The sequence below is a fragment of the Esox lucius genome, chromosome 6, assembly GCF_011004845.1.
Source record: "Esox lucius isolate fEsoLuc1 chromosome 6, fEsoLuc1.pri, whole genome shotgun sequence".
Lineage (NCBI taxonomy): Eukaryota > Metazoa > Chordata > Actinopteri > Esociformes > Esocidae > Esox > Esox lucius.
This window is the reverse complement of record NC_047574.1, coordinates 2,277,469-2,304,803: the sequence shown is the minus strand read 5'-3', so window position 1 is coordinate 2,304,803 and position 27,335 is coordinate 2,277,469. Positions and strand designations below refer to the sequence as shown.

The window sequence follows — 27,335 nt, the reverse complement described above, 5'->3', positions numbered from 1 at the left end:
CCTTGATAACCTAACGTATCCCAAAGCCTAACCCTAACCCCTAATGCTTCAACCTTAAGCTAAACCCAATTCCAACACTAACCCCATTCATTTTCCTTCTGGGGATCAGCTCGGATCAGATCAACAGGGCCCTACAAACACACAAAGTGCCTCTTATTCAGTACAGAACTCTACCTTTGAATTCAGAGCAGAACTCTACCTTTGAATTCAGAGCAGAACTCTACCTTTGAATTCAGAGCAGAACTCTACCTTTGAATTCAGAGCAGAACTCTACCTTTGAATTCAGAGCAGAACTCTACCTTTGAATTCAGAGCAGAACTCTACCTTTGAATTCAGAACAGAACTCTACCTTTGAATTCAGAACAGAACTCTACCTTTGAATTCAGAACAGAACTCTACATTTGAATTCAGAACAGAACTCTACCTTTGAATTCAGAGCAGAACTCTACCTTTGAATTCAGAGCAGAACTCTACCTTTGAATTCAGAGCAGAACTCTACCTTTGAATTCAGAGCAGAACTCTACTTTTGAGTCCTGCGTGCCTCAGTTCAGTGTTACACTCCATGTACCTTCTTATGGAATTTCAACATTTCAGATCCATTTTTATTTTGTAAAATTACAATTTAGTTACTTAAAAAATAAATACGAATGACAGGGACGAATTTAGTCACCCCAGCCCAAGCTAGTCCTTGGTTGCTGTGGCGTCGTTAGGCCTGGGCGTCCGGGGCTATAGCCCTGGATCTTTTATGAATAGCCCCGGATCACAAACGGACCAATCATAATGCACAATGTACTGGAATCCTAGCGACGCCTCTGCTTGGTTGCAAAGTCTTTGGACAAAATATCTGCCAAGAAATGCTTATTGTAGCCATCCATCACCTGCTCCGCTATTTTAGGTTCTTGCCACACGTTTGTTATGTGATTCAGATGTGGACACTCCTGAACAGTTCAGTGTTTAATTTAGAGTTCATGTTAAAAAAAAATAGATAATTATGTAAGTTTTGCATTTGCATTGCATTTCAGTTGTCTGTTACTACCAGAAGCATTTCAGGTATTATCAGTTATGGTATTTCTGACAAAAGCATTTCAGTTATTGTATTACTCTCAGAAGCATTTCAGTTATCATATTTCTCTCAGAAGCATTTCAGTAATCTAGACGAAGTCAAAGCCTCCCTAGCCCTGGCAGCGACTGGTCTTTTATTCTAAAAGTAAATGTTGTCATAGGTAACCATGAGATAACCCCACCGCTTAAGGAAAGCCAGCCGGATTTACCATCTCAACGATGGACCTGAAGAAGCCTCAATACTGACGAGAAACTCCTATTGGTTCTAAACTATCTAATTGGTTCTATGGACCAATTAAACAGAGAGAGAGGTGTTTGGCAGTAGAGGCAGAGCTGAGTTTACTGTGGACAAATGAGCCAACTGGTGAAAATAAAAACCCTCACTACCACATCCAGGAGTCTGTGACTGTATGGAGGCCATATGTGTACACGGTCTCATGAAATCAGCATATCAGGTGTTTGAGTGTAGACACTGTTGTGGTTCTTCAGCATCAACCACCTGAAACATGCCGGAAGAAGAACCCAGAGGTGCAGGGGCAATCTTGGTCGTGACAGAGTCTGAGTGGTCATGCGTGAGTCCGGCAAGACTCCTGTAAACCTGCCAGGAGCTTCTGTTATAGCAAACTGGACATAAGACAATTACACCAACAGGAATGGTTCAGAAAAGATGGTCCAGCGTTGTTAGACAGTGTCTCCTGTACACACGTACTGCTGCAGCATGAATCCACACCATCGTCATTGCAGTAAGAAACTTCCTCTTTCCTGTAGAATTCATTTCTGAAAGAATAAAACGCCTGAAGAGAAAGATAAACATCTCTGTGGATAGCCGGTACTCATGTAAGAGTTGCAGGACTGTGCTAGTGGTTAGTGAAGAGTCCTCCAACATATCCAAAGCCTAGTATAGTGGAGAGAGCTGGAAATGGCAGTCTGAGGACAAAAGCCACTAACATCCAAGAATTAGACTAATTCACTTAAGTTGCGGATAGAAAGGAGTAGAAAACTCCCAGATGGCTCCAGTAAGCATGCTCATGTTGGTGAAAGTTATCTTGGCTAAAGTCTGTGCAACCTCGTAACAGCTCCAGGGCAACTGGAATTTAAAAAACTAATTCTACAGGCTCTCTCTCCATTATTGTTTTTTGTGAAGAAAAATTGCCAGCATTTGTCAAAAAGGTTCTGTAACATTTAACATGAAACGAGGATTGGGGACCAATAATTTCTGTCCATTTATTAGAGGTGAAACTGTGATTTCTGTCAGAGAGGTGTAGGGATGTTTTGGCCTCAGCTGTACATAGGGGTTACGGTGTAATTAGTGGCCTAGTCCCGGTATACCAGAGAAAATTTAACTGTTTTCCTCTTTTCCAGTAACGTGCAGATGTACACACACATATAAGGTTGAAAGGCCATAGTGTTTTCCCCGGCTGCAAAAGAAAAACAGTTTTTACAAGGTAATGTGGGTGTAAAAGGAGAAAGTTAAAACATCCTGGTGGATGAATATGGAGTCCAGGCTGGCAGTCGGCCAAACACAGAGGCCCAGAGGCATTTACCCCAAATACAATGGATTAAAGCCATAACTGTAATGTTGTCGAAATCAGAAAGCACTGACTTAAAAGTCCCCAAATAATACCACTTCTACAGGAAATTGTTGTTAGACAAACACTAGCTTCCAGCTCAAAGAGGGTGTTCATTTTTCACAAGAAACATTGAGTTATAACGGGTATAACCATTTCAAGATTAATAATATTTAACAACAAAAGCGACTGAGATGTTATGGAGTTTTATGTTTCATGGCATTTTGAAAAAAATCCTATTTTTGAGTATAGAAAAAAACATTGAGTTGAAACTCTTAGTCCTCTCCACACCCCAGCCCTGACCCACCTACCCCAAACCCCCACAGCCCGGCCCAAACCCCCACAGCCCGGCCAGGCCCAGACCTCCATAGCCCAGCCTGGCCCACCTACCCCAAACCCCCACAGCCCGGCCAGGCCCAGACCCCCATAGCCCAGCCTGGCCCAGTCCCCCATGCCCAGAACAGTCCCCCATGCCCGGCCCAGACCCCACAGCCTGGCCCAAACCCCCACAGCCCGGCCAGGCCCAGACCCCCATAGCCCAGCCTGGCCCAGTCCCCCATGCCCAGCCCAGACCCCACAGCCCGGTCCAGACCCCACAGCCCGGTACAGTCCCCACAGCCCGGGCCCAGACCCCCATAGCCCGGCCCAAATCCGTAGGGCCCACTTCTATAAGCCAGGTTCCAGCAGGCAAGCCTTAATTGGTCTGTCCCACTGAGAGCCAATCACCTGTCAGCCTTTTTCAGTTAGACAACTCCTCAGCCAATCACGGACTGTTGTACTGCAGACAGCTAATTACCACTCAATTATACAATTGCACCTCCACAGATGGCTACAGTTTCCCCAGTGTGTGTGTGTGTGTGGGGGGTGTGTGTGGGGAGTGTGTGTGGTGTGTCTGTGTGGAGTGTGTGTGTGGTGAGTGTGTGTTTGTGTGTGTGTCTACATCTAGCTGACTACCGCCACCACATCTTTTCCATACAAGGGAATCATTTTGTGACAGCAATTTAACACACAAGGAAATCATATAGATGGTTGCTGGCAATTACAAAATTCCATCTAATTAGACTTCAGCCACTAAACAACCCAGCCCTTATCACTCGACTGTCTGGGACTGAACATCCACAGCTGGAAGCGAGGAATGAGCAAGAACAGGAAGATAAAAAATAAATCACCAAGATTCAGGAGGGTGTTGTGGTTGAACAATTATGAATTCATTTTCATCGGCTGATTGTTGGCAATTCTAAGAAGCCATCTGATGAGGCAGGCAGTGAAATGACACTGGTCCAGACAAAGGAAATGGTTGTGTCCGAGACGCCACGTTTCTAGGCCGCATCCCAAATGGTTATGGATGTTGCACTTTTCAGAAGTGTGCAGTAACTCACCGCAAGGTCAACTGTTCAGGTCAACTGTTCAGGTCAATATTAGTATTATTATGTTTGAAATAGTAAAAAAAGTAGGATATTTCAGTATTCTTTCCAGACGTGTATATTTGACAAGAGGACCTTGGTCAAATGAAGGGACAATGGAGTGAATAGAGTACCATTTGGCAGTCCGTCTGACTAGCTGGTGAACAGGACAACAGATCACCAGGCCTCCCCTCAAATCACTGCTAAAAAAGAAAACAAAAAATATGCATGAATTTTCCGTTTTTTGGATCCCTTGAGGATGGTTTGTAATCAAGATGAAAATTCATTTACAAACCCATCTAATAAGGCTTTCCAAAAGTCTAATTTGGCAAGCAAACGCGGCGGGGACAGAATTTCATCAGGACCCGACGCTGTAACCAATCGCCTGCAGACTAAAGGGAGAATCTGCCAGTTCTCCCCCTCTTGCTCTCCTCCCTCCCTCCCTCGCTCCCTCCCTCCACACACTGCCTGCGTTCAGCCTCGTGATCCCTCACTCGCTACGGGGAAGGACAGTGGCAGGACAGAGAGGGAGGGGGGAGGGGGCTCATATTTCCTCCATAGCTCAAGGTCACCGCGAGGACAGCGGCGAGGGCCTCGGCAAACGGCGGCTGGGCGGAGCACCGAACGGATCGGCAGCGGCAGTCACCTCTGTGCTAATCAGCCCGTAGGCAGACTGGGGAAGTGTCAGTTGATGGTGTGGAGAGCCTCCCTTCACTTTCTGGCAGCACATTGCAGAGGCTGGCGGGGCGGAGCAGTGTGTGTGTGTGTGTGTGTGTGTGAGAGTGTGTGGTGTGTGCGTATGTAGGTGTGTGTGTGTGCAGGCGTGCCTGTGTGAGTGTGTGTGTCTGTGTGTGTGTGCAGAAGGCTGACGTGCTGTCTTGCAGTGCCAGCTAGTGTTGCGCTTTTCTTTTTTTAAGCCCTCCCTCCCTCCGCCTCCCTCCCTCCCCCGTGTCCCTCCCTCCGCCGCCTCCCTCCCTCCCCTTCTACTCTTTGCTTGTGATATTATGCTACAGTGTCAGTAGCTCATCTCTGCTTCCCCTCAGCAGCACAGAGACCAAGCTGCCCACAGACGCTGCCCACAGACCCTGCCCACAGACCCCGCCCACAGACCCTTTCCACAGACCCCGCCCACAGACGCCGCCCACAGATGCCGCCCACAGATGCCGCCCACAGACCCCGCCCACAGCCTCCACTGTGCTGCTGTTAACGGAGTCTGACAGTATTTCAGTTAGCCAGGGTGAACACCAGGGTTCAAATTGGATTTCATAAAATGCCTTTAGTCCGGGATGTAGGTTTGATTAATTAGCTGAAATTAGACAAGGGAGGAGAGGTGTTGGGTGTGGTTAGAGGAGGTGTTGGGTGTGGTTAGAGGAGGTGTTGGGTGTAGTTAGAGGAGGTGTTGGGTGTGGTTAGAGGAGGTGTTGGGGGTGGTTAGAGGAGGTGTTGGGTGTGGTTAGAGGAGGTGTTGGGTGTGGTTAGAGGAGGTGTTGGGTGTGGTTAGAGGAGGTGTTGGGTGTGGTTAGAGGAGGTGTTGGGTGTGGTTAGAGGAGGTGTGGCTGTTGTCAGTACTTTGTGTCTGTAGCTGATTTGTCAATGGGTAGTGTGTTCTCCCCAGCAGAGCAGTTGGCAGGGCCAAGTGTCTCTTGTAGCCGGAGGTTATTTGGGACCATCTGCACCAAGTCATTAACATGCCTTTTCACAGGCCGCCGTTCTCAGGCGGTCCAGCATTCAATCCTCTCCATTTGATTTGGTTCACGCCTAAGAAAACCCTGTTTGGTTGTAAATAGTTTGAGACCAGGGGCTGATCCTGACGTTCGAAATATTTCAACGTATTATTTGTATTATTTCTTTATTGTCTCCCCTATAAACTGTATCATCAGGGCCCACGCTTTCTCAATGTCTCCCTGAATTAATAACCAGAATGAGTAACTGTTAGTGCTGTTTGTGTGTGTGTGTTTCTGGCCAAAGAAAGGCTGAGGTATCCGTTTGGTTTTATTCAATGTGGCATCATGGAATACGTGTCAGCTAGCTGAGATCACGTTACAGGACAAACCGCTCAATGCTAATAAAAACAAGACCGCGGTTCACCCTACTTCACACTGTGTGTGTCTGTAGGAGAGACAGAGGGAGAGAGAGGAGGAATAGAAGAGGGGACGGGGGGGGGGGGTAGAGGGTGAAATAGGAGTGGTACGAGCAGTAAAGGGGGAGACCGGGGAGATGGGAGAGACGGGAGAGAGAGGGAGGATGAAATACACAACTCCATGTCCTCCACCCACTCCACCCCACCTCTGAGGCTGTAACGCTGGCCCCAGTAAAACCAACAACACACCCCACCTCTGAGGCTGTAACGCTGGCCCCAGTAAAACCAACAACACACCCCACCTCTGAGGCTGTAACGCTGGCCCCAGTAAAACCAACAACACACTCCACCTCTGAGGCTGTAACGCTGGCCCCAGTAAAACCAACAACACACTCCACCTCTGAGGCTGTAACGCTGGCCCCAGTAAAACCAACAACACACTCCACCTCTGAGGCTGTAACGCTGGCCCCAGTAAAACCAACAACACACTCCACCTCTGAGGCTGTAACGCTGGCCCCAGTAAAACCAACAACACACTCCACCTCTGAGGCTGTAACGCTGGCCCCAGTAAAACCAACAACACACCCCACCTCTGAGGCTGTAACGCTGGCCCCAGTAAAACCAATAACACACTCCACCTCTGAGGCTGTAACGCTGGCCCCAGTAAAACCAATAACACACTCCACCTCTGAGGCTGTAACGCTGGCCCCAGTAAAACCAATAACACACTCCACCTCTGAGGCTGTAACGCTGGCCCCAGTAAAACCAACAACAGTTGTAAACAGTTGTAGGTCGCCTCAAGAGAAACACGCCAAAGACACATCCTCTGCTCATCCATCCCTTCACTCCGCTCCTCCTGCTTCTCTAAACTCCCCTCTGCTGCTGTCAGGCTCTTGGTGATGTGATTTGCCAAAGGAGACCGCTTTCCCAGGAACAGCCGGCCACCAACCACTTGGCAGGAGTTCAATGTGGTCTCTCTCTCTCTCCCTCTCTCTCTCCCTCTCTCTCTCTCCCTCTCGAGCTCTCGTTGGGAGAAATGGCAGTCAGTCAGTGCCTCACTCCCTCCCTCTCTGGTTCTCCCTCCCTCTCTTCCTTCTCTTTTTCTCTGTCCCCCACTTCTCCCCCAACCCATCCCAGCTTATCGTCTGCCACTGAATGTTTGTGTGTGTGTGTGTGTGTGTGTGTGTCTGTGTGTGTGTGTGTGTGTCTGTGTGTGTGCGGCCCTTCTGCTGTAGAAGCCCTCTAATAATTTGTTTTCAAGCAATCACACCACATAGTAGCAGGCACCTTGAGAGCCTCTGAATCATCAATCACCTCTTTAACACATACGCACACACTTCAAGAAACACACACGCTTTAACACACACGCACACACACTACAAGAAACACACACGCTTTAACACACATGCACACACACTACAAGAAACACACACGCTTTAACACACATGCACACACACTACAAGAAACACACACGCTTTAACACACACGCACACACAATACAAGAAACACACACGCTTTAACACACACGCACACACACTACAAGAAACACATACACACACACTTTAACACACACCCGCACACATTTAACACACACACACTTCAAGAAACACATACACACACACACACGCTTTAACACACACACAGTATGTGCAAACATATAAGCCCCCCCAACATGTCCACAAACTTTTACACAAACATTCCATGAAACACAGTGTGTCCACATCTCAGTAATCTGATTTACTGATTACAGCGTAACAACACTGTGTTTAGTAGCAGGGACCAACAGGCAGCAAACACGCAGATAGACAGAAAGGTTGACGAGACAGATGGGCAGGCAGACAGCAGGCAACCAGACAGACTAAACAGACAGCCAGACAGTTGTTTAACGGCAACCCATCAGACCATTAGTCTTAGTACTTGGTGTCAATGCTGTGTTGCAGCTAGCTGGCCAGCCAGGTACTGAGGCAGAGATCTGCTCTGCTATCTGGGCCCGGGGCTCAAACAGCCAACTACCCAGGGCACCAGGCCACCAAGGCTTCAGCCTGAACTAGAGCCCTGGGTAGGGCATAATAATGCAGCCGTTTGGGAAGCCCGCTCCCTGCCTCAGAACAGACAGTAAATTGTGTAAATAGGTCTGAGTGCTCTCGACAAGGTTAATGGGGAGAGTAGGAGAGGCCTAACTGAACATCGGTCTAGGCACGACACACACACACACACACACGTCTCAAATGGCACACTATTCTCTGGGGAGTACACTCCTTCTGACCAGGGCCCATGGGAAATAGGATGACATTTGGCATGCAAGCAAACACCCAACTGTGGCCCTCCATTCTATCCCATCCCACAATCCCGGAGGAAAAGAGTTTCACACAGAACTGTCGGATGTGGCTAAAACCAACTGCCAATTTGCAGCGGATGTGCTGTGTTTGCTAATGCGAAGCAGAGGCTCAAATGAGACCACACAAACTCCAGAGGACGGTGAATCGGTCCTTTGGCACTGCGATGTAGACCCGAGTTTCTCAACCGGCGGGTCGCAACCGGCTGCTCGGACCGATTAAATGCCTCTGTAAATCTTCTCCCGTTACACGCATGACTATCAACGATGCATGACCTCGGAGAAAAGGTCGTCAACATGTAAACCAGGAGACAATAAGCTGGTCATGCTATAATGTCAATTTGTGTTCATAATGAACTGTTTCAAGCTGTGGAATGCAGGGTATCAGGGCTATCAGCTAGACACGGGATCAAAAAAGACACTAATCCAGAGGAATTAAAGCTAATCCCAAACAGTGAAACACGAGCACCAGTGGGCATTCTACCCCACCCACCCTTGTAAGTTAAGACATTAGTGTGTTGGTGTGTGTGTGTGTGTGTGAGATAGAGAAGAAGGGAGTATGAAGTCGAATAATCAATTGTCACACTTGCGCAGCACCTGTTGGCTACGATACTGAGAGAATGAACACATGACAGGCACCAGAATTTGACATGGCCGTGAAAGCGTCACACGCCGAGGCCCAGGGACAACGGGCAGCACAGAGGGGGACTCTTTCAATAGATGCTGTGAGCTCATCTTCGCCAACAAAAGAAGACAAATGAATACATTGGCAGTGGTGAGCCAACAGGTTTGTTTCTTTTCGAGAAAAGCCCTTCTTCACTTTTCGCCCTCCCACCTGACAACAGGGGAAAGCGTATGAGCCTGTGTGTGTGTGTGTAATTAGAATTTAGAGGGAGAGCCATCTGAATGTGGAGTGACCGACTCACCGCTATGTAATAGACCCTGGCCTTCTCCACCAGGTCCCAGTTGCTCTCCAGATCCAGGTGTTTCTCCTTGTCGTAGCAGTTAGCCGCGGCCAGGTTAGCTACCAGAGACCTGCACAGAGACAGCTCGTAAATCACACAGTATCATCCATCTCCATTTACATCCCTAAGAACCGCAGCTTCAGACCCCGCTGGCATCCCAAACGCCACATTATTCGATGCCCGCTGCACCAAGGCAGGTTAAAAGTAGAGCACTACACAGGGTTCAGGGTGGCATTTGGACCACTGGGTTTGGTCCCTTTGTTTCTTCCATGATATTAAAGGTTGATAATAGGCAGGGTATAACGTCTGGGGCAAGGTGAAGTAAATAAAGCCCTGGTCGTCCTGTTTTCATTCTAAAATTGGGTATACCACAGAGTACAGTCAGGCCCGAGCGAGCCTCAGGGCTCTGGTTAAAAATAGTGCACTCTGAAGGGTTAGGGTGACATTTGGAACACGCCCATAGGCCCTCCACTGGAGGAAGGACCACAGACATTGAATATTAACATTTTACCAGAGTTTCGCCTGCAATTATAATGTCAAGAGTGTTTAGAGTGTTTAATTATTAACGAAGGGAAATGAAAAAACATGAACGCATTAAACTACTAAATGGACACTGGAGTCAATCACTGCATCCAAAATGGCACCTTTTTCCTAAAACAGCGGACGTCCAGCACCGTTCAGGCTTGGTGACGTTTTACACTTAGGCATGGTCAAGGACCCCATCCAGGAACTTCAAGGGGAGCAGGTGCATGTTCTTAACGGAAAAGGACTGTAGATGGTTCTTCAAAGAAACTATGGTCCAACAGAAACTGTTTTCTTGGGGGTGTTACAACTCATTTATGAAATGACAGAGGGGATACAGGCCACCCGATAACCAGGCTCCCTGACCCCACTCAGGAAACATGCGAAGACCTCCTCCCATTCCTCACCTCCCTGATCAACTCCTTCCTGACCGCTTCCCTCCTCCAGGAACCCACACTTGATCACTCTGACCTCAGCTGTAACAGAACGGTCCCTTCAGTCTGCCCAAACCACGCATGATCACCTCAGAAACAGGTCGCGTTGTCGTTGAACCAAAACACATTTCAGAGGCATCCTGCTGGTTTTACAACTGACCATCCAGGAGGTATTCTAGTATAAACCAGGTTAAAACCCTCTTCAGGAATCACCCAGTAGTCTATCTCAAGTCCTAAAATGGATGTGCTGCTCAGAGACATACCATACATGGAGCACGTTATGAACACAGGCTCACCAGTCCAGGCAAATCAAAACACAGTGTGTGGCTGAAACCCTTCAAAGCCTTCTATCTCCTACACACCCCAGCCTCAGCGGTGACCTATGACCTGCCCCCCCCTTGAGCTGTCTGTTAAACACCTGTAAGAGATATAACAGGTCTCGTCTCCTGATGCACAGCAACTGACCTTTTCAGGTGTCAGAACCCACATCAAACAAGCCCACTAAGAGAGCTTGTTCACCGGGCCCGTCTGGTGGGTCAAGAGGGGGTAGCCCAGCCAAGACACACACACACACACACACACACACAGGGAGTGCCACCTCCAGTAGCGGAAGATGAAAGGCCAGACTGCCTTAACTGGGGACTTATCGATCCACACCTGCCTTAGAGTCTGTGTGTGTGTGTGTGTGTGTGTGTATATGTTCTCTGGTGTCTGTGAGAGACATGTTGATGACAGTAGCATGGAAAAAGTGACAGTCTGAGGTTCGTTACATCTGACAGACCTCACAGAAGGGGCACACACACACACACACACACACACACACACGCGTACATAAGGTGAAGAGAAAGATGCCAAGCAATCTAACTTCCTGTGTATAATCCCAAATGACGCCCTTTGTCACTCACCACTTCAGGCCCACCTGGGGTTCAGATCAGAAGTAGTGCAGTACTCAAGCGAATAGCGAGCCGGTTAGGACACCTCCTGTGTGTCCGTCAGGGCCAAAAGTTCTACAGACCGGGTCGGTCGGTGGTCTGTCTCACTACAGTTCTACAGATAGGGTCGGTTTGTGGTCTGTCTCACTACAGTTCTACAGATAGGGTCTGTTTGTGGTCTGTCTCACTACAGTTCTACAGATAGGGTCGGTTTGTGGTCTGTCTCACTACAGTTCTACAGATAGGGTCGGTTTGTGGTCTGTCTCACTACAGTTCTACAGATAGGGTCTGTTTGTGGTCTGTCTCACTACAGTTCTACAGATAGGGTCGGTTTGTGGTCTGTCTCACTACAGTTCTACAGATAGGGTCGGTTTGTGGTCTGTCTCACTACAGTTCTACAGATAGGGTCTGTTTGTGGTCTGTCTCACTACAGTTCTAGAGACAGGGTCTGTTTGTGGTCTGTCTCACTACAGTTCTACAGATAGGGTCGGTTTGTGGTCTGTCTCACTACAGTTCTACAGATAGGGTCTGTTTGTGGTCTGTCTCACTACAGTTCTAGAGACAGGGTCGGTTTGTGGTCTGTCTCACTACAGTTCTAAAGACCGGGTCGGTCAGTGGTCTGTCTCACTACAGTGGGAGAAGCACAGTAAGCTCTTTCTTCTGAATAAAGATGAACTACGAATAACTAGCACTCATGTTTGATGAGCCCTCACCATTTAACAACCCCCATGAACTCAAAATGAACCCAAACTGGTCCCTGAAGACTGAGCTGGTCCACTGCTCTCCACAAAGCACTTTGGAACGCTGTCAGTCTGAAGGGACAAGTTTCCATACATCAAATTTCCTAGCGAATCCTTCCAGGAACTCAAGGGCATGTGTCCGTATAGGATTACATTGATAGAAATGACGATAAATAGAAAGCGTGAATCATTGACTTTAGAGGGGTTAATTAAACTGTATTTAATTTTATACAGATTTTTTGGTTTCAAGTTTTTTATTCCAGAAGGACAGTTTATTGAGAAGAATCCCAAAGGTGTTGGTTTTTAGGGATGACTTCCTGCATAAAAACCATTGGACGAGGCCTGACCTGTTGTCACCGGTGATGCAGGCAGCGCAGGTCCCGGTTGGCTCGTCTGTCTGCTGGTAATAGTGAGCGTCCACGTGGGCCTCCTCCGCCTTCTGCTTCAGGATCTCCCCAAAACGGTCGGATCCAATGCAGCCGAAGAAAGTGGCCACTTTGTGGGGCTTCTGGATCATCCACTATGGAGGAGAAAGGAATCAAACCACATTATGTTGAAGGTTTCGGGCAACAAGGGTCATAGGTCATAAGAGGTTTGACCTATGACCTAAGAACTAATCGGATTATTAATACTTTATGATACACCTAGTTTCTACTGGTTCTTAAAAAAACATTTGTGAAAAACTGCACTGAATGTTAGTAGAATGGGAGTAGTTCTCTCAAAGTCAGGACTGAAGATCCTAAGATGTGTTCTGATTTCAACAATGCTGAGGTGAAGCTGAAGTTCTTTAGAACTTTGGTCTCCATGTCCACTGAACAAACTTTAATTATTGCATGGCATTTTATGAGGCAAAGACAAGTTAAAATTTATTCACAAAGAAGTTGCTGTTTGGAAAGATTATAGACTAGGAATAGAACTGGAGTTCTCATGGCCATCCTGAATCTTAGTCTATTCTGGCTTCTTATCTACCGGTACATCACTCTGAATAATATTGTCTGCTAAATGGCTAAAATGTCTTTGTCAATAAAGCCTCTGGAAGCCACATAAAGCTCTCATGAAATCCACAATTGTCACACAGTGCTTTTACAGATACCCAGCCTGAAACCCCAAAGAGCAACAGGACATTGATGCACATGCTCAGCTAGCTTACAACCCTCCTTGACACACCAGCCATTAGAATCATACTAAACCAACTGGATGGCTATCTCCACCAAATGTCTGGGATTAGTGTATGTTTATCAACTCTGTCAGTCTATTTTACTATCCAATACAGACAAGGAGATACTGCAAATAGAGTTAGTCTATATAGGATATATGGAGGCTAAATACATAGCGGATAGGCACTCAGATTATAAATAAGCCTTATTTAACTGACTTATCTAACCAATCAGAGCAGTCAGTGTGTCATCATGCAGGCTGGCATTGGCCCAACCCATCAGCTTCTGCGACCAATCAGAATAGTCAGAATGTGCTAGAATTCTAGCAATCTGTGTGAGGGGCAGGCAAACCCAAAGAGAATTCAGTTTGTCCAGAGAGCTGAGGATGAGTGGACAGGCAACATCTGTAGATCATCTATGTATACAGTATTATGGCATTAAAGAGGGCTGGTAAACAGAGCTGGGTTAATAGCAGGGACTGACAGTAAAATGACTTAGTATCATGGTAAGACAGAACTCCATTTAATGGGCAGCAGACTAGTAGCGGAAATAAACAAACATACTGAGCACAGAAACCACAGTCTGTCCATCACTCTCCACCATACTTTAGACACACACACAGAAAGAGAAAAAAGAAAAAAACACCATATACTTATTCACACAAACCTCATATTTTAAGATTCCACCGCCATGCTACTTCTGCAAACACAGGCAGTCTGTGTGAGAAAGAAGGAGTACCTTTCTAACGGAGACATCTGATTGGTTAGGAGCTCTGCAGTTACTTCCTGGTAATGACAGGCCCTAATGCACTGGGTGACTTCTACGCCCCCCCCCCATACCTTGCTGGGGTCTGTGTGGCTCAGGTGGAAGAGCAAGATGTTATAGTTGCGGGTTTGATTCCCACTGGGGACCAGTATGGGTCTGTAAATTATTCTGGATTGTCTACTAAATGTCTAGAATGTAGAATGAAGAGAGGCCTGTTCTGGTGATATCTCAGAGCCCCATCTATGTGTCAGCTTGACTAAGGCTTCATTATTTCCCCTCCACCCGTTCTTACTCACAGGCATGTTTCCACACACAAACATGTACACGACACAAAACAAACATGTACACAACACAACACACATGTACACAACACAACACAACACACAAACATGTACACGACACAACACACACACAAACATGTACACGACACAACACACACACAAACATGTACACGACACAACACACACACAAACATGTACACGACACACATACAAACATGTACACGACACACATACAAACATGTACACGACACAAAACAAACATGTACACAACACAACAAACATGTACACAGCACAACACACATGTACACGACACAACACACACACAAACATGTACACGACACAACACACACACAAACATGTACACGACACAACACACACACAAACATGTACACGACACAACACACACACAAACATGTACACGACACAACACACACACAAACATGTACACAACACACATACAAACATGTACACAACACACATACAAACATGTACACGACACAAAACAAACATGTACACAACACAACAAACATGTACACAGCACAACACACATGTACACAACACAACACACACACAAACATGTACACAACACACACACAAACATGTACACAACACACATACAAACATGTACACGACACAAAACAAACATGTACACAACACAACAAACATGTACACAGCACAACACACATGTACACAACACAACACACACACAAACATGTACACAACACACACACAAACATGTACACAACACACATACAAACATGTACACGACACAAAACAAACATGTACACAACACAACACACATGTACACAACACAACACACATGTACACAACACAACACACACACAAACATGTACACAACACACACACAAACATGTATACAACACATCAAACATGTACACAACACACATACAAACATGTACACGACACAAAACACACCAACGTACACAACACAAGAAAACACACACAAACATGCACGGTACACAACACAAGAAAACACACACAAACATGTACACAACACAACAAAACACACACTCCTCCTCCTCCTCCTGCAGGCCACACTCCTCCTCCTCCTGCAGGCCACACTCCTCCTCCTCCTGCAGGCCACACTCCTCCTCCTCCTGCAGGCCACACTCCTCCTCATTCTGCAGGCTCCTCACACATTTATCAAGGTCAGTGTCTGGGGAACTTGTCAAGTCCAATCTGATTCCCCCACATCGCCCTGATTGGCTCCAAATCCAAGGTTAGGCAAGAGCTGAAGTCCCTAACCACCCCCATCCTCTAAAAGTGGACCAGTCCCTAACCACCCCCATCCTCTAAAAGTGGACCAGTCCCTAACCACCCCCATCCTCTAGAAGTGGACCAGTCCCTAACCACCCCCATCCTCTAGAAGTGGACCAGTCCCTAACCACCCCCATCCTCTAAAAGTGGACCAGTCCCTAACCACCCCCATCCTCTAGAAGTGGACCAGTCCCTAACCACCCCCATCCTCTAAAAGTGGACCAGTCCCTAACCACCCCCATCCTCTAGAAGTGGACCAGTCCCTAACCACCCCCATCCTCTAAAAGTGGACCAGTCCCTAACCACCCCCATCCTCTAAAAGTGGACCAGTCCCTAACCACCCCCTCTTGCAAACCGACATAGACACTGTAACTATACACCCCCCATACAGACATAGACACTGTAACTATACACCCCCCATACAGACATAGACACTGTAACTATACACCCCCCATACAGACATAGACACTGTAACTATACACCCCCCCATACAGACATAGACACTGTAACTATACACCCCCCATACAGACATAGACACTGTAACTATACACCCCCCATACAGACATAGACACTGTAACTATACACCCCCCCATACAGACATAGATACTGTAACTATACACCCCCCCATACAGACATAGACACTGTAACTATACACCCCCCATACAGACATAGACACTGTAACTATACACCCCCCCCATACAGACATAAACACTGTAACTATACACCCCCCATACAGACATAGACACTGTAACTATACACCCCCCATACAGACATAGACACTGTAACTATACACCCCCCATACAGACATAGACACTAACTATACACCCCCCCCCATACAGACATAGACACTGTAACTATACACCCCCCCATACAGACATAGACACTGTAACTATACACCCCCCCATACAGACATAGACACTGTAACTATACACCCCCCCATACAGACATAGACACTGTAACTATACACCCCCCATACAGACATAGACACTGTAACTATACACCCCCCCATACAGACATAGACACTGTAACTATACACCCCCCCATACAGACATAGACACTGTAACTATACAGCCCCCATATTGACATAGACACTGTTACTACACACCCCCCATACAGACATAGATACTGTAACTATACACCCCCCCCCCATTCAGACATAGACACTGTAACTATACACCCCCCAGCAACTTCATAGTATTATTCTATGAACACAAAGCTTAGATAATAACCATGTGGATGTCATTGTCATTACAAGTGCTTTTGTAAAAAAATAAAATCATTTCAGCTCCGCCCAGAAGTACTTTAGCGATCAATTCATCTCATGGAAACCCAAATGGCACCCTAGCCCTTATATACCACCTAAATCCCCTGTGGGCTCTGGACAAAATTAGTGAACTATGAAGGAAACAGGGAGCTGTTTGGGACACATATCCATCTCCATCCATGGACCCCTGCAGACAATCTCTTTCCATTCCCAGATTAGGCGAGATAATGCTTCTATTATGACATAAGATCTATCTGGAGGGGTCGCGTGGAGGTCAACCAACCCAGCGCCGGGTATTCATGCTCAGTCACATCCCAATTATACTGCAGTGGCACAGGCAGGAACTGGCTAACGAACATCAAGGCGCTTCGTTACAGTGAAATGAACCAGCCGATGAGACAGAGAGAGATCTGCCCCCAGGAGGTGTGTTAGACAGACAGGGAAAGAAAGAGGAGGGAAAGAGAGAGTGAGAGAAAGACAAGGAATAAGAATGGGAGGGCGAGAGCTGAAAAACAGGGGAGAGAGGATGAGAATGAACAGAGGGTGGGAGGCAGAATGTAAAATAACAGCTTGTTCTCAGATTGTGGTACGTTTATGTTTGCTTAACTAGGGAAACCCTGGTTTGTCCCCAAAGATGAATAAGTTCCCCTGGTACAACTGAAGCATCTAACTAGGTAGACATGAGGTCAGAAAACACTGAGCAAAGATTACAGTGGAAAGATTTGAAATATACCCTGAAAGGCAAAGGGAGAAAAACAGGCTGAGTCCAAAATGCCACTCTACACTGCACTATCGGAGCCGCACCCATTGGGTTCTGATCGGAAAATAGCGCGCTATCGGAAATAGGGTGCGATTTGGAACTCAGGAGTGTACCGACTGAGAAGAAAACATGATGATGATGAGTTTACACATTATGTTGAGTGGAGAAGTATGGGCGTCTTTTAATGTTTGGCTTCCCTTTACCCACAAACCCCCAGGGCCACCAGATAGCTATTAATTAGAACATCTTGTCTGGTGGATGAGAGGGGCCCAGATTAGGGAGTTAAACTGGGGACCCCCCCCCATCCTGTCAACATCCAACAGCTGCCTGTCTTCTCTATAGGGCAAAGTGAGGGGTGGAGGAGGAGGAGAGGGGGAGAGGAGGAGGAGAGGGGGAGGTGGGTAGCTTGGCAGCTGTTTTGCATGGCAGGTTGTAGGAGGCTAATTACACAGGTCAGTTAAGAGGAACAGACAGTGAGGAAGGAGGACTGACTGCTGGGGATCAGAACAGTCTTCAGACTGGCTGCTTGGGATTAGAACAGTCTTCAGACTGCCTGCTTGGGATCAGAACAGTCTTCAGACTGGCTGCTTGGGATCAGAACAGTCTTCAGACTGGCTGCTTGGGATTAGAACAGTCTTCAGACTGGCTGCTTGTGATTAGAACAGTCTTCAGACTGCCTGCTTGGGATCAGAACAGTCTTCAGACTGGCTGCTTGGGATCAGAACAGTCTTCAGACTGACTGCTTGGGATCAGAACAGTCTTCAGACTGGCTGCTTGGGATCAGAACAGTCTTCAGACTGACTGCTTGGGATCAGAACGGTCTTCAGACTGGCTGCTTGTGATTAGAACGGTCTTCAGACTGGCTGCTTGGGATCAGAACAGTCTTCAGACTGGCTGCTTGTGATTAGAACGGTCTTCAGACTGGCTGCTTGTGATTAGAACAGTCTTCAGACTGGCTGCTTGGGATCAGAACAGTCTTCAGACTGGCTGCTTGGGATCAGAACAGTCTTCAGACTGACTGCTTGGGATCAGAACAGTCTTCAGACTGGCTGCTTGTGATTAGAACGGTCTTCAGACTGACTGCTTGGGATCAGAACAGTCTTCAGACTGACTGCTTGTGATTAGAACGGTCTTCAGACTGACTGCTTGGGATCAGAACAGTCTTCAGACTGACTGCTTGGGATCAGAACAGTCTTCAGACTGGCTGCTTGTGATTAGAACGGTCTTCAGACTGACTGCTTGGGATCAGAACAGTCTTCAGACTGACTGCTTGTGATTAGAACGGTCTTCAGACTGACTGCTTGGGATCAGAACAGTCTTCAGACTGGGTGCTTGTCAATAACACTGTATGCTAGTACTCCTCCGAGTGCCACCTCTCTCTCACTCTAGCTGTCTGTCTTTCTCCCTCCCTCTCTCTCCATTCCACTGTTGTAAATTGATGTACTGCTAATGGTCCCTCCTGACAGATATTCCTGTTGGAAACATTCTTGCTCCCTCCAAAAAACCTCTTCCCTATGAAGTACACTACTTCTCAACAGGGTTCTGATCCAAAGTAATGGACTCCATTGGCTATTTGGGACACAGGCGGTGTCTCGTTTCTAGTCTGCCCTCAGGGGTCAAAGGATGTTCTTTTGAGTTGCCTCAAAGAAGAGAATAATCTAGACTCTATTAATGATGCAATTTCAATGCAACAGAATGCAGATCCACTAAGGACTATTTCTCAGTGCATCACAAAGAAGCTTTGGGTTTGATAGATGACGTTGGGTTGTGTCTTACAACTCCACAACAAAAGACCATCTTGCCTTCGTACCTAAACAGGAGTAGAGGGCAGTCCGTCTCTTGTATGGAGACGCAGTGTGTTGGTCTTCCAGACCAGTTATCACAGTGGCCCAGCTCATTTGACTTCACCCCTTTCAACAAGGACATTGAAGACTGAGGCTACAGACAAAAGACACACACACACAGACAGACACACACCTCTGCTGTAGGTTCCTGTGGAGATGAACACATCTAATGACGGCCACATTAATTATAGGCTTATCAACCTGGCTAAATTCAATAGACTATTTATAGAAAACTAAAATAACCTCCACCGTTAAGGAACTCTGCTCAAGCTCCATTTGGCCATAGAACATTACAAGCTGTTCTCTCTCTCACACACACTTCTGTGTTGAATGTAAAATACAGTTATTTGTAGCAGGTGTTTTGCATGTGTGTACTCAGGGAGGCATGTCCCACTGAACACTGAACACAAAATATTGTAAAATGTGAATTTAGTAAAATTACTAAAATATAAAAATGTACCAATAATAAGGAGACTATGTCAGACTATGTTTACTCAAGAATTGTTAAGCCACAGGAAATGTATTAGAGGGGAGACAAACTACACAAGAGGGTGGCATGAACAGCCTGAATCACAGGGCTCTTCAGAGGGTGGCATGAACAGCCTGGATGCCAAAGCTCTTCAGAGGGTGGCATGAACAGCCTGGATGCAAAAGCTCTTCAGAGGGTGGCATGAACAGCCTGGATGCCAAAGCTCTTCAGAGGGTGGCATGAACAGCCTGGATGCCAAAGCTCTTCAGAGGGTGGCATGAACAGCCTGGATGCCAAAGCTCTTCAGAGGGTGGCATGAACAGCCTGGATGCCAAAGCTCTTCAGAGGGTGGCATGAACAGCCTGGATGCCAAAGCTCTTCAGAGGGTGGCATGAACAGCCTGGATGCCAAAGCTCTTCAGAGGGTGGCATGAACACCCTGGATGCCAAAGCTCTTCAGCGGGTGGCATGAACAGCCTGAATCACTAAAAAGACAAATGTGTGTTATTGAGATATTATTCGTTGTCTCTCTTGTTCCCGCTACCCAAGCTTTGAAGGCAGAAAAGGCAGTGGGGATTATGTTTTCCAGGCTGTTTATGTTATTTGGGCTACATAACAAATTAAATTTAATTTATAAGGAAATCAACTAAATGTTGTGCTTCTTTGAGCACGTTATGTAGCTGTTAGTGATTAAGCTAATGTGGGGAATAGACTGTGTGTAAATTAGGGATTATGCAAATGTTGGGAATACTGTATATTGTAAAAAACTTTGCATATTTTAATTTGGTTGAATATATTCTGATATAAACACAGAATGAAAAACTAAGCAAGCCTAGTTCATCTAGGACGCAGTTAGAGGCCAACTGTGGTGAGACAGGGAGGGGGCTTGGAGAGCAGCTATTTATTTGCTTATATTTTATTTGCACGTTATATTAGTTCTGGCTTGATTTACTGCTATAGGTAGTTTCAAACTGCCAGCTGTGGACGGGGCGGATGTTTCACTTTCAATGGAGTCGTGGCGGTGAGCGGAATTCTACCTTGGCGGATACATCGGCAGTGCCTGTGCATCCCACTCGCCAAGGAAAAGAGAAAGAAAAATGGTAGAGAACTAATCCGTGTTAGCTGGATTTTGTCAGTGGGGGACAACATCGGGATGCACTTCCTCCTACAATATCTTGATAATGCAGAACCAAATTTAATAGCTTAACAGAATAAGACATTTAGAACAAGATCAGTGCAAAAACACTGTATTACAAACAAGCTAGCCTGCTAACCATGTGGCCACCAAGCTAACTAGCTAAAATCGACAGCAGATATAGCCTTTGCGTTTGAGGTTCGTTCATACATGACCATCAATAAAAACAGAATTACAAAAGTATCGAAATGACAAAACATGTTGCTATTTAGCCATCTAAATGAAACATGTCGTTTTGATATTTTTATTTGTTGTTGTTGTAGCTTTTTCCTGGCCAGCTTTTCCAGTTAAAAACATGATTTTGTATCGTACGCTATATGTTTGCTAGGGGAGAACATCACTTGCATCCATCAGCGAGCTTTTTAGTAAAGTTATTTGACTAAATAATGATTAAAAGCCTAGCTGAAGCAGTCCTTGCTACCTTGAGGAAGGGGATTGGAGTTGTATCCCTTCCTTCAAGCCACGACCAAAGAACTGTAGGCTGCTTTTCCTGCAACAGGTGTATAACACAACTGACCCGGCATCATTAATTATGTACCGATGAATCACTTGCATTATAAATGAAAGTGTAATCCCTACGTATAAAAAAGATTGTACACAAAAATAATAAAGTCACGATAGTTTATATTCAAGAGTTGACTGGTCAGTAGGCTTATTCAATGATGTTACAGTTAGGTCCGGAAATATTTGGACATCGACAATTTTTGTATGATTTTGTCTCTGTATGCCACCACAATGGATTTGAAATGAACCAACCGAGACGCAATTGTGCAAACATTCACCTTTAAGGGGTTGGACAAAAATATTGTATGAAACGTTTAGGAATTGCAACCATTTTCATACATACAGGGGCTCAAATGTACTTTGACAAATTAACACAATCCTAAATAAAAACGCTGGGTTTCCTCCTTTGTGATGCTTTGCCAGGCCTTTACTGCAGCTGTCTTCAGGTGTTTGTTTGTGGGTCTTTCTGCCATAAGTTTGTTCTTCAGCAAGTGAAATGCATGCTCGATTGGTTTGAGATCAGGTGACTGACTCGGCCTTGGCCAAATATTCAATGTCTTTACCTTAAAAAATTCCTCTGTTGCTTTTTGCAGTATGTTTGGGGTCTGTAAAATTGAAGAGCCGTCCAATTAACTTTGCTGAATTTGTCTGAATCTGAGCTGACAATATATCCCTATACATTTCAGAATTAATCCGTCTGCTTCTGTCTTCTGTCACATCATCAACAAACACTAGTGGACCAGTGCCATTGGATGCCATGCATGCCCATGTCATCACACTGCCTTCACCATGTTTTACAGATGATGAGGTATGCTTCAGATCAAGGCCTTCTCCATACTTTTTTCTTCCCATCATTCTGTTACAGGTTGATCTTAGTTTCATCCGTCCAAAGAATACTGTCCAAAGAACTGGCTTTAAAAAAGGCTTTATTTCAGATATTTTTTGGTTTAATCTGGCATTTTCAATTCTTGAGGCTTATGAATTGTTTGTACCTTGTGGTGAACCCTCTGTATATGCTCTTGTGAAGTCTTCTCTTTATGGTAGACTTGGATAATGATATGCCTACCTCCTGGAGAGTGTTCTACACTTGGCTGGACGTTGTGAAGGGGCTTTCTACCACTGTTGACGTCCAGGTCTTTTTGTGTTGAAGAGTTCACCAGTGCATTCTATTTTCTCAGAATATAGCAAACTGTTGATTTGGCCACTCCTAATGTTCTCTCTGATGGATTATTTTTGCAGCCTAAGGTTGGCCTGTTTCACTTGCATTGAGTGCTCCTTTGACTGCAAGTTGTGGGTTAACAGCAACAGCTTCCAAATGGGAATGCCACACTTGGAATCAACTCCAGACCTTTTACCTGCTTAACTGATGAAGAAATAACTAAGTAATAGCACACACCTGTCCATTAAATAGATTTTGAGTCAATTGTCAATTACTTTTGGTCCCTTGAAAAAGAGGGGGCTACATATTAAAGAGCTGTAATTCCTAAACCCTTCCTCCAATTTGGATGGGAACTTCAAATTAAAGCTGATAGACTGCACCTTAAGCCCATATGCATTATTTAACTGTAACTTGAATATATTTTGGTAAACAGACAAAATAACAAAACTTGTGTCAGTGTCCAATTACTAACTGGTTTTAACATGTCAATTTTGAGACGCTAAGACCCAAAACGAGTTCCATACATTGACTCTTCATGGCCGGCTCTGCTTACGAGGTCCGGCAAAACATTTGTAATTTTACCCAACCCAAACAAACTTCCATACACCCTCAGGCGCACACACACACACACACAAACACACACACACACACACACACACACACACACACACACACACAAAAACAAGCATCCAGTCGGATGTTAAACAATATCCGGTTAGATTATCCAGTTAAAACAACAGCACAATATCTGGCAATCAGGCCTCTGTCACACAAGAAGTGTTCTTAACCAAAGGGGGAGTGGGGGGGGCAGACCCATCAGAAACACTGACACGGACCCAGTCTGGCAGATCCCATTAAATCACTCTTTCCTGGAAAGCGCCAGTCATCAAAGTGGACCAGCCAGAGAATCTTCAGTCAATCAGGTAACATACAGCCAGCAGCTTTTTCACCCTTTTCTGTCAGGGTCTAAGGCTCTGGTTAATAACTACTCCATCAGTTCCTCTCAGGGTTTGGGGCTCTGGTTAATAACTGCTCCATCAGTTCCTCTCAGGGTTTGGGGCTCTGGTTAATAACTGCTCCATCAGTTCCTCTCAGGGGTTGGGGCTCTGGTTAATAACTACTCCATCAGTTCCTCTCAGGGGTTGAGGCTCTGGTTAATAACTACTCCATCAGTTCCTCTCAGGGTCTAAGGCTCTGGTTAATAACTACTCCATCAGTTCCTCTCAGGGGTTGAGGCTCTGGTTAATAACTACTCCATCAGTTCTTCTCAGAGTCTAAGGCTCTGGTGAATAACTACTCCATCAGTTCCTCTCAGGGTCTAAGGCTCTGGTTAATAACTACTCCATCAGTTCCTCTCAGGAGTTGAGTCTCTGGTTAATAACTACTCCATCAGTTCCTCTCAGGAGTTAGGCTCTGTTTAATAACTACTCCATCAGTTCCTCCCAGGGTTTGGGGCTCTGGTTAATAACTACTCCATCAGTTCTTCTCAGGGTCTAAGGCTCTGGTTAATAACTACTCCATCAGTTCCTCTCAGGGTTTGAGGCTCTGGTTAATAACTGCTCCATCAGTTCCTCCCAGGGGTTGAGGCTCTGGTTAATAACTACTCCATCAGTTCTTCTAAGGGTCTAAGGCTCTGGTTAATAACTGCTCCATCCGTTCTTCTCAGGGGTTGGGGCTCTGGTTAATAACTACTCCATCAGTTCCTCTCAGGGTTTGGGGCTCTGGTTAATAACTGCTCCATCAGTTCTTCTCAGGGGTTGGGGCTCTGGTTAATAACTGCTCCATCAGTTCCTCTCAGGAGTTGAGGCTCTGTTTAATAACTACTCCATCAGTTCCTCTCAGGGTTTGGGGCTCTGGTTAATAACAACTCCATCAGTTCTTCTCAGGGACTAAGGCTCTGGTTAATAACTACTCCATCAGTTCCTCTCAGGGTCTAAGGCTCTGGTTAATAACTACTCCATCAGTTCCTCTCAGGGTTTGAGGCTCTGGTTAATAACTGCTCCATCAGTTCCTCCCAGGGGTTGAGGCTCTGGTTAATAACTACTCCATCAGTTTTTCTAAGGGTCTAAGGCTCTGGTTAATAACTGCTCCATCCGTTCTTCTCAGGGGTTGGGGCTCTGGTTAATAACTACTCCATCAGTTCCTCTCAGGGTTTGGGGCTCTGGTTAATAACTGCTCCATCAGTTCAATTTCATGCATAGTTAGCTGTGTTGAGGGTTAGGGCGCCCCTCCCTCCCTCTTCTCGGCACTGGGGTTGCTGATGTTGTTTTCGTGGATGCTTTCCATTCCTTGGAAGATTTGCTAAGTGGAGGGGGGGGCTGTAGCAGGAGAGGAGTTGAGGGCTAAATCCAGCATGGCTTTTAAAGACACCGGCTCAGATATAGACCTAGCAGGGTGTCCAACTCCAACACAATCTCACTGCTCAACTCACCAGCATGGCTTCCTGCCAAAACCATTAACAGCCTCTGTTGCTATGCAGGTGGGAGATAAAGGGAGAGAGAGAGCGAAATGAAGAAAGAAAGGAGACAGAGAGAGACAGAGAGATGGGAAGAGGGAAAAAGAAAAGTAGCAGTACATTTTCAACGTGATAACAAGCTGATCGTCAGCTCCACTGTGGCTTTCTGCCAAAGACATTAAGAATCTCTGTTGCTAAGGAAGAGAAAGAGAGCAAGAGAATGAGAGTGATAGAGTGAAATAAAGAGCGAGCAATAAATGATCAACACAATTTAATGAACTGAATGTCACTAGAAGACATAGATACGCTTCTCAGAAACAGTCTGCCTTAAGACCACTCAAACGCACTTTACTTGCACATTGAAAACAAATCCATAGATCCACTGTGTCATTCTTTTTACAATATCGGAATATCATTTTCCACACCATTTGTTTTCTCTTCATAGCGCCTTCATATTTTTAAATAGTGTAAAAGAATAATTTATTTTCAGCACTACAATTTCCTTGATTGATCAAAACTTGTTTCTGTCTGTGTGCAGGAGCCTGAATCCTGAATCGTGGCGTCCCAACAGCGCCGGGACACGTTGAGGCTGGTCTTAGATGGCTGGAAAAGGCCGCTATTGGACAGCATCATAACAATGCTTCGTCCTATTGGTGAGGGGGGAAAGGGGAGGACAAACTCACACCTCAGCTTCACGTCATGTCCCACTGCAACACACACACACCATTAACAAACAAAATCACTGTATAAATATAGGAACTGTAAAAACGGCATGGACCTAAGTAGGTAGTGTTCATCATATCGCCCCGGTTATAACAGATGTAATCTGTCTACACAGTGGCATTTACACAGGCAAATTAATTCATATTTTTCAAATAATTTTACCCAAGACACACTGTTCCGTCAACCAACCCCAGACACACTGTTCCGTCAACCAACCCCAGACACACCGTTCCGTCAACCAACCCCAGACACACCGTTCCGTCAACCAACCCCAGACACACCGTTCCGTCAACCAACCCCAGACACACCGTTCCGTCAACCAACCCCAGACACACCGTTCCGTCAACCAACCCCAGACACACCGTTCCGTCAACCAACCCCAGACACACCGTTCCATCTACCAACCCCAGACACACCGTTCCATCTACCAACCCCAGACACACCGTTCCATCTACCAACCCCAGACACACCGTTCCATCTACCAACCCCAGACACACCGTTCCATCTACCAACCCCAGACACACCGTTCCATCTACCAACCCCAGGCCTGTATTTAGACAGCTAGCGTCAGGGTGGTGGTCAATGATCCGGACACACAGGTGCTCCTGTACACAGCGCTCCCACACAGGGCCAAGGCGTGTCCAATGGCTGGAAGGGGGACATTCAACATGAAACCAGAAGACGCCACCAGACACTGCTTTGTTACGTGACTCAGTGCAGCTACTGACAGAGGGACGTACAACAACATCTCTTCATCCATCTCTCCCCTGGCTCTTCACACAGGTATCAGAGGGCCAGTTCAGATCAGTGAGTTAGCACAACACACACACACACATCTATCATTATATTCACACTGCATGAAAATCAAATGAGATGAGAATGAGAATCAAATGAGATGTGTCGATGTGTGCTATCTCTAGGCGCCAGGTTTATCTAGAGAAAGAAACAACAGATATTTTTTTCTCCCTCCTTGGCGTCCTTGTTTAACACACGGCCTTGATTTGTTTTCGACACTCGAGGGTTGAATTATTTAGCGGATAAACAAGGTGATGTTGTCTCAGTCGCAATCTGATCCAACCTACCCCAGATCTCTCTCAGCACCACAACAAAGGCCTTCCTTCCTGGCTGTTAGTATCTGTGTGTGAGGGGATGTGTTGACCTGAGATGAGCTCTGATATACATGAACAACACACACATTCATAACAGTGTCTGCACACACACGTGCGCACGCACACACACCCACTATGTTGGTCAGACCACCCCCAGCTACATCATAGGAGGGGCTTAGGCATCTAGACCAACCCAATCCACATCATGGGAGGGGCTTACACAGATGGGGGCTTACCACACCTAGCTACATAAGGGGATGGGCTAATACAGATAGATGACACCCAGCCACATAAGGGGATGGGCTTAGACGGAGACCACCCTGAGCCACATA

General features: G+C 46.1%; 1 protein-coding gene across 3 annotated transcripts in view; it reads right to left on the bottom strand.

The window, feature by feature from the left end:
* The window catches only part of adkb (adenosine kinase b), a 164,985-nt gene that overhangs the window by 78,700 nt on the left and 58,950 nt on the right, over positions 1–27,335 (bottom strand). For all 3 annotated transcript variants that reach the window (XM_020047526.3, XM_020047524.3, XM_020047525.3), the window contains exons 5-6: positions 12,389–12,561; positions 9,375–9,483 (exon numbers count right to left, since the gene is read on the bottom strand). In XM_020047526.3, the coding sequence (XP_019903085.1) occupies positions 9,375–9,483; positions 12,389–12,561 (282 nt within the window). The remainder of the gene's footprint in view (positions 1–9,374; positions 9,484–12,388; positions 12,562–27,335) is intronic.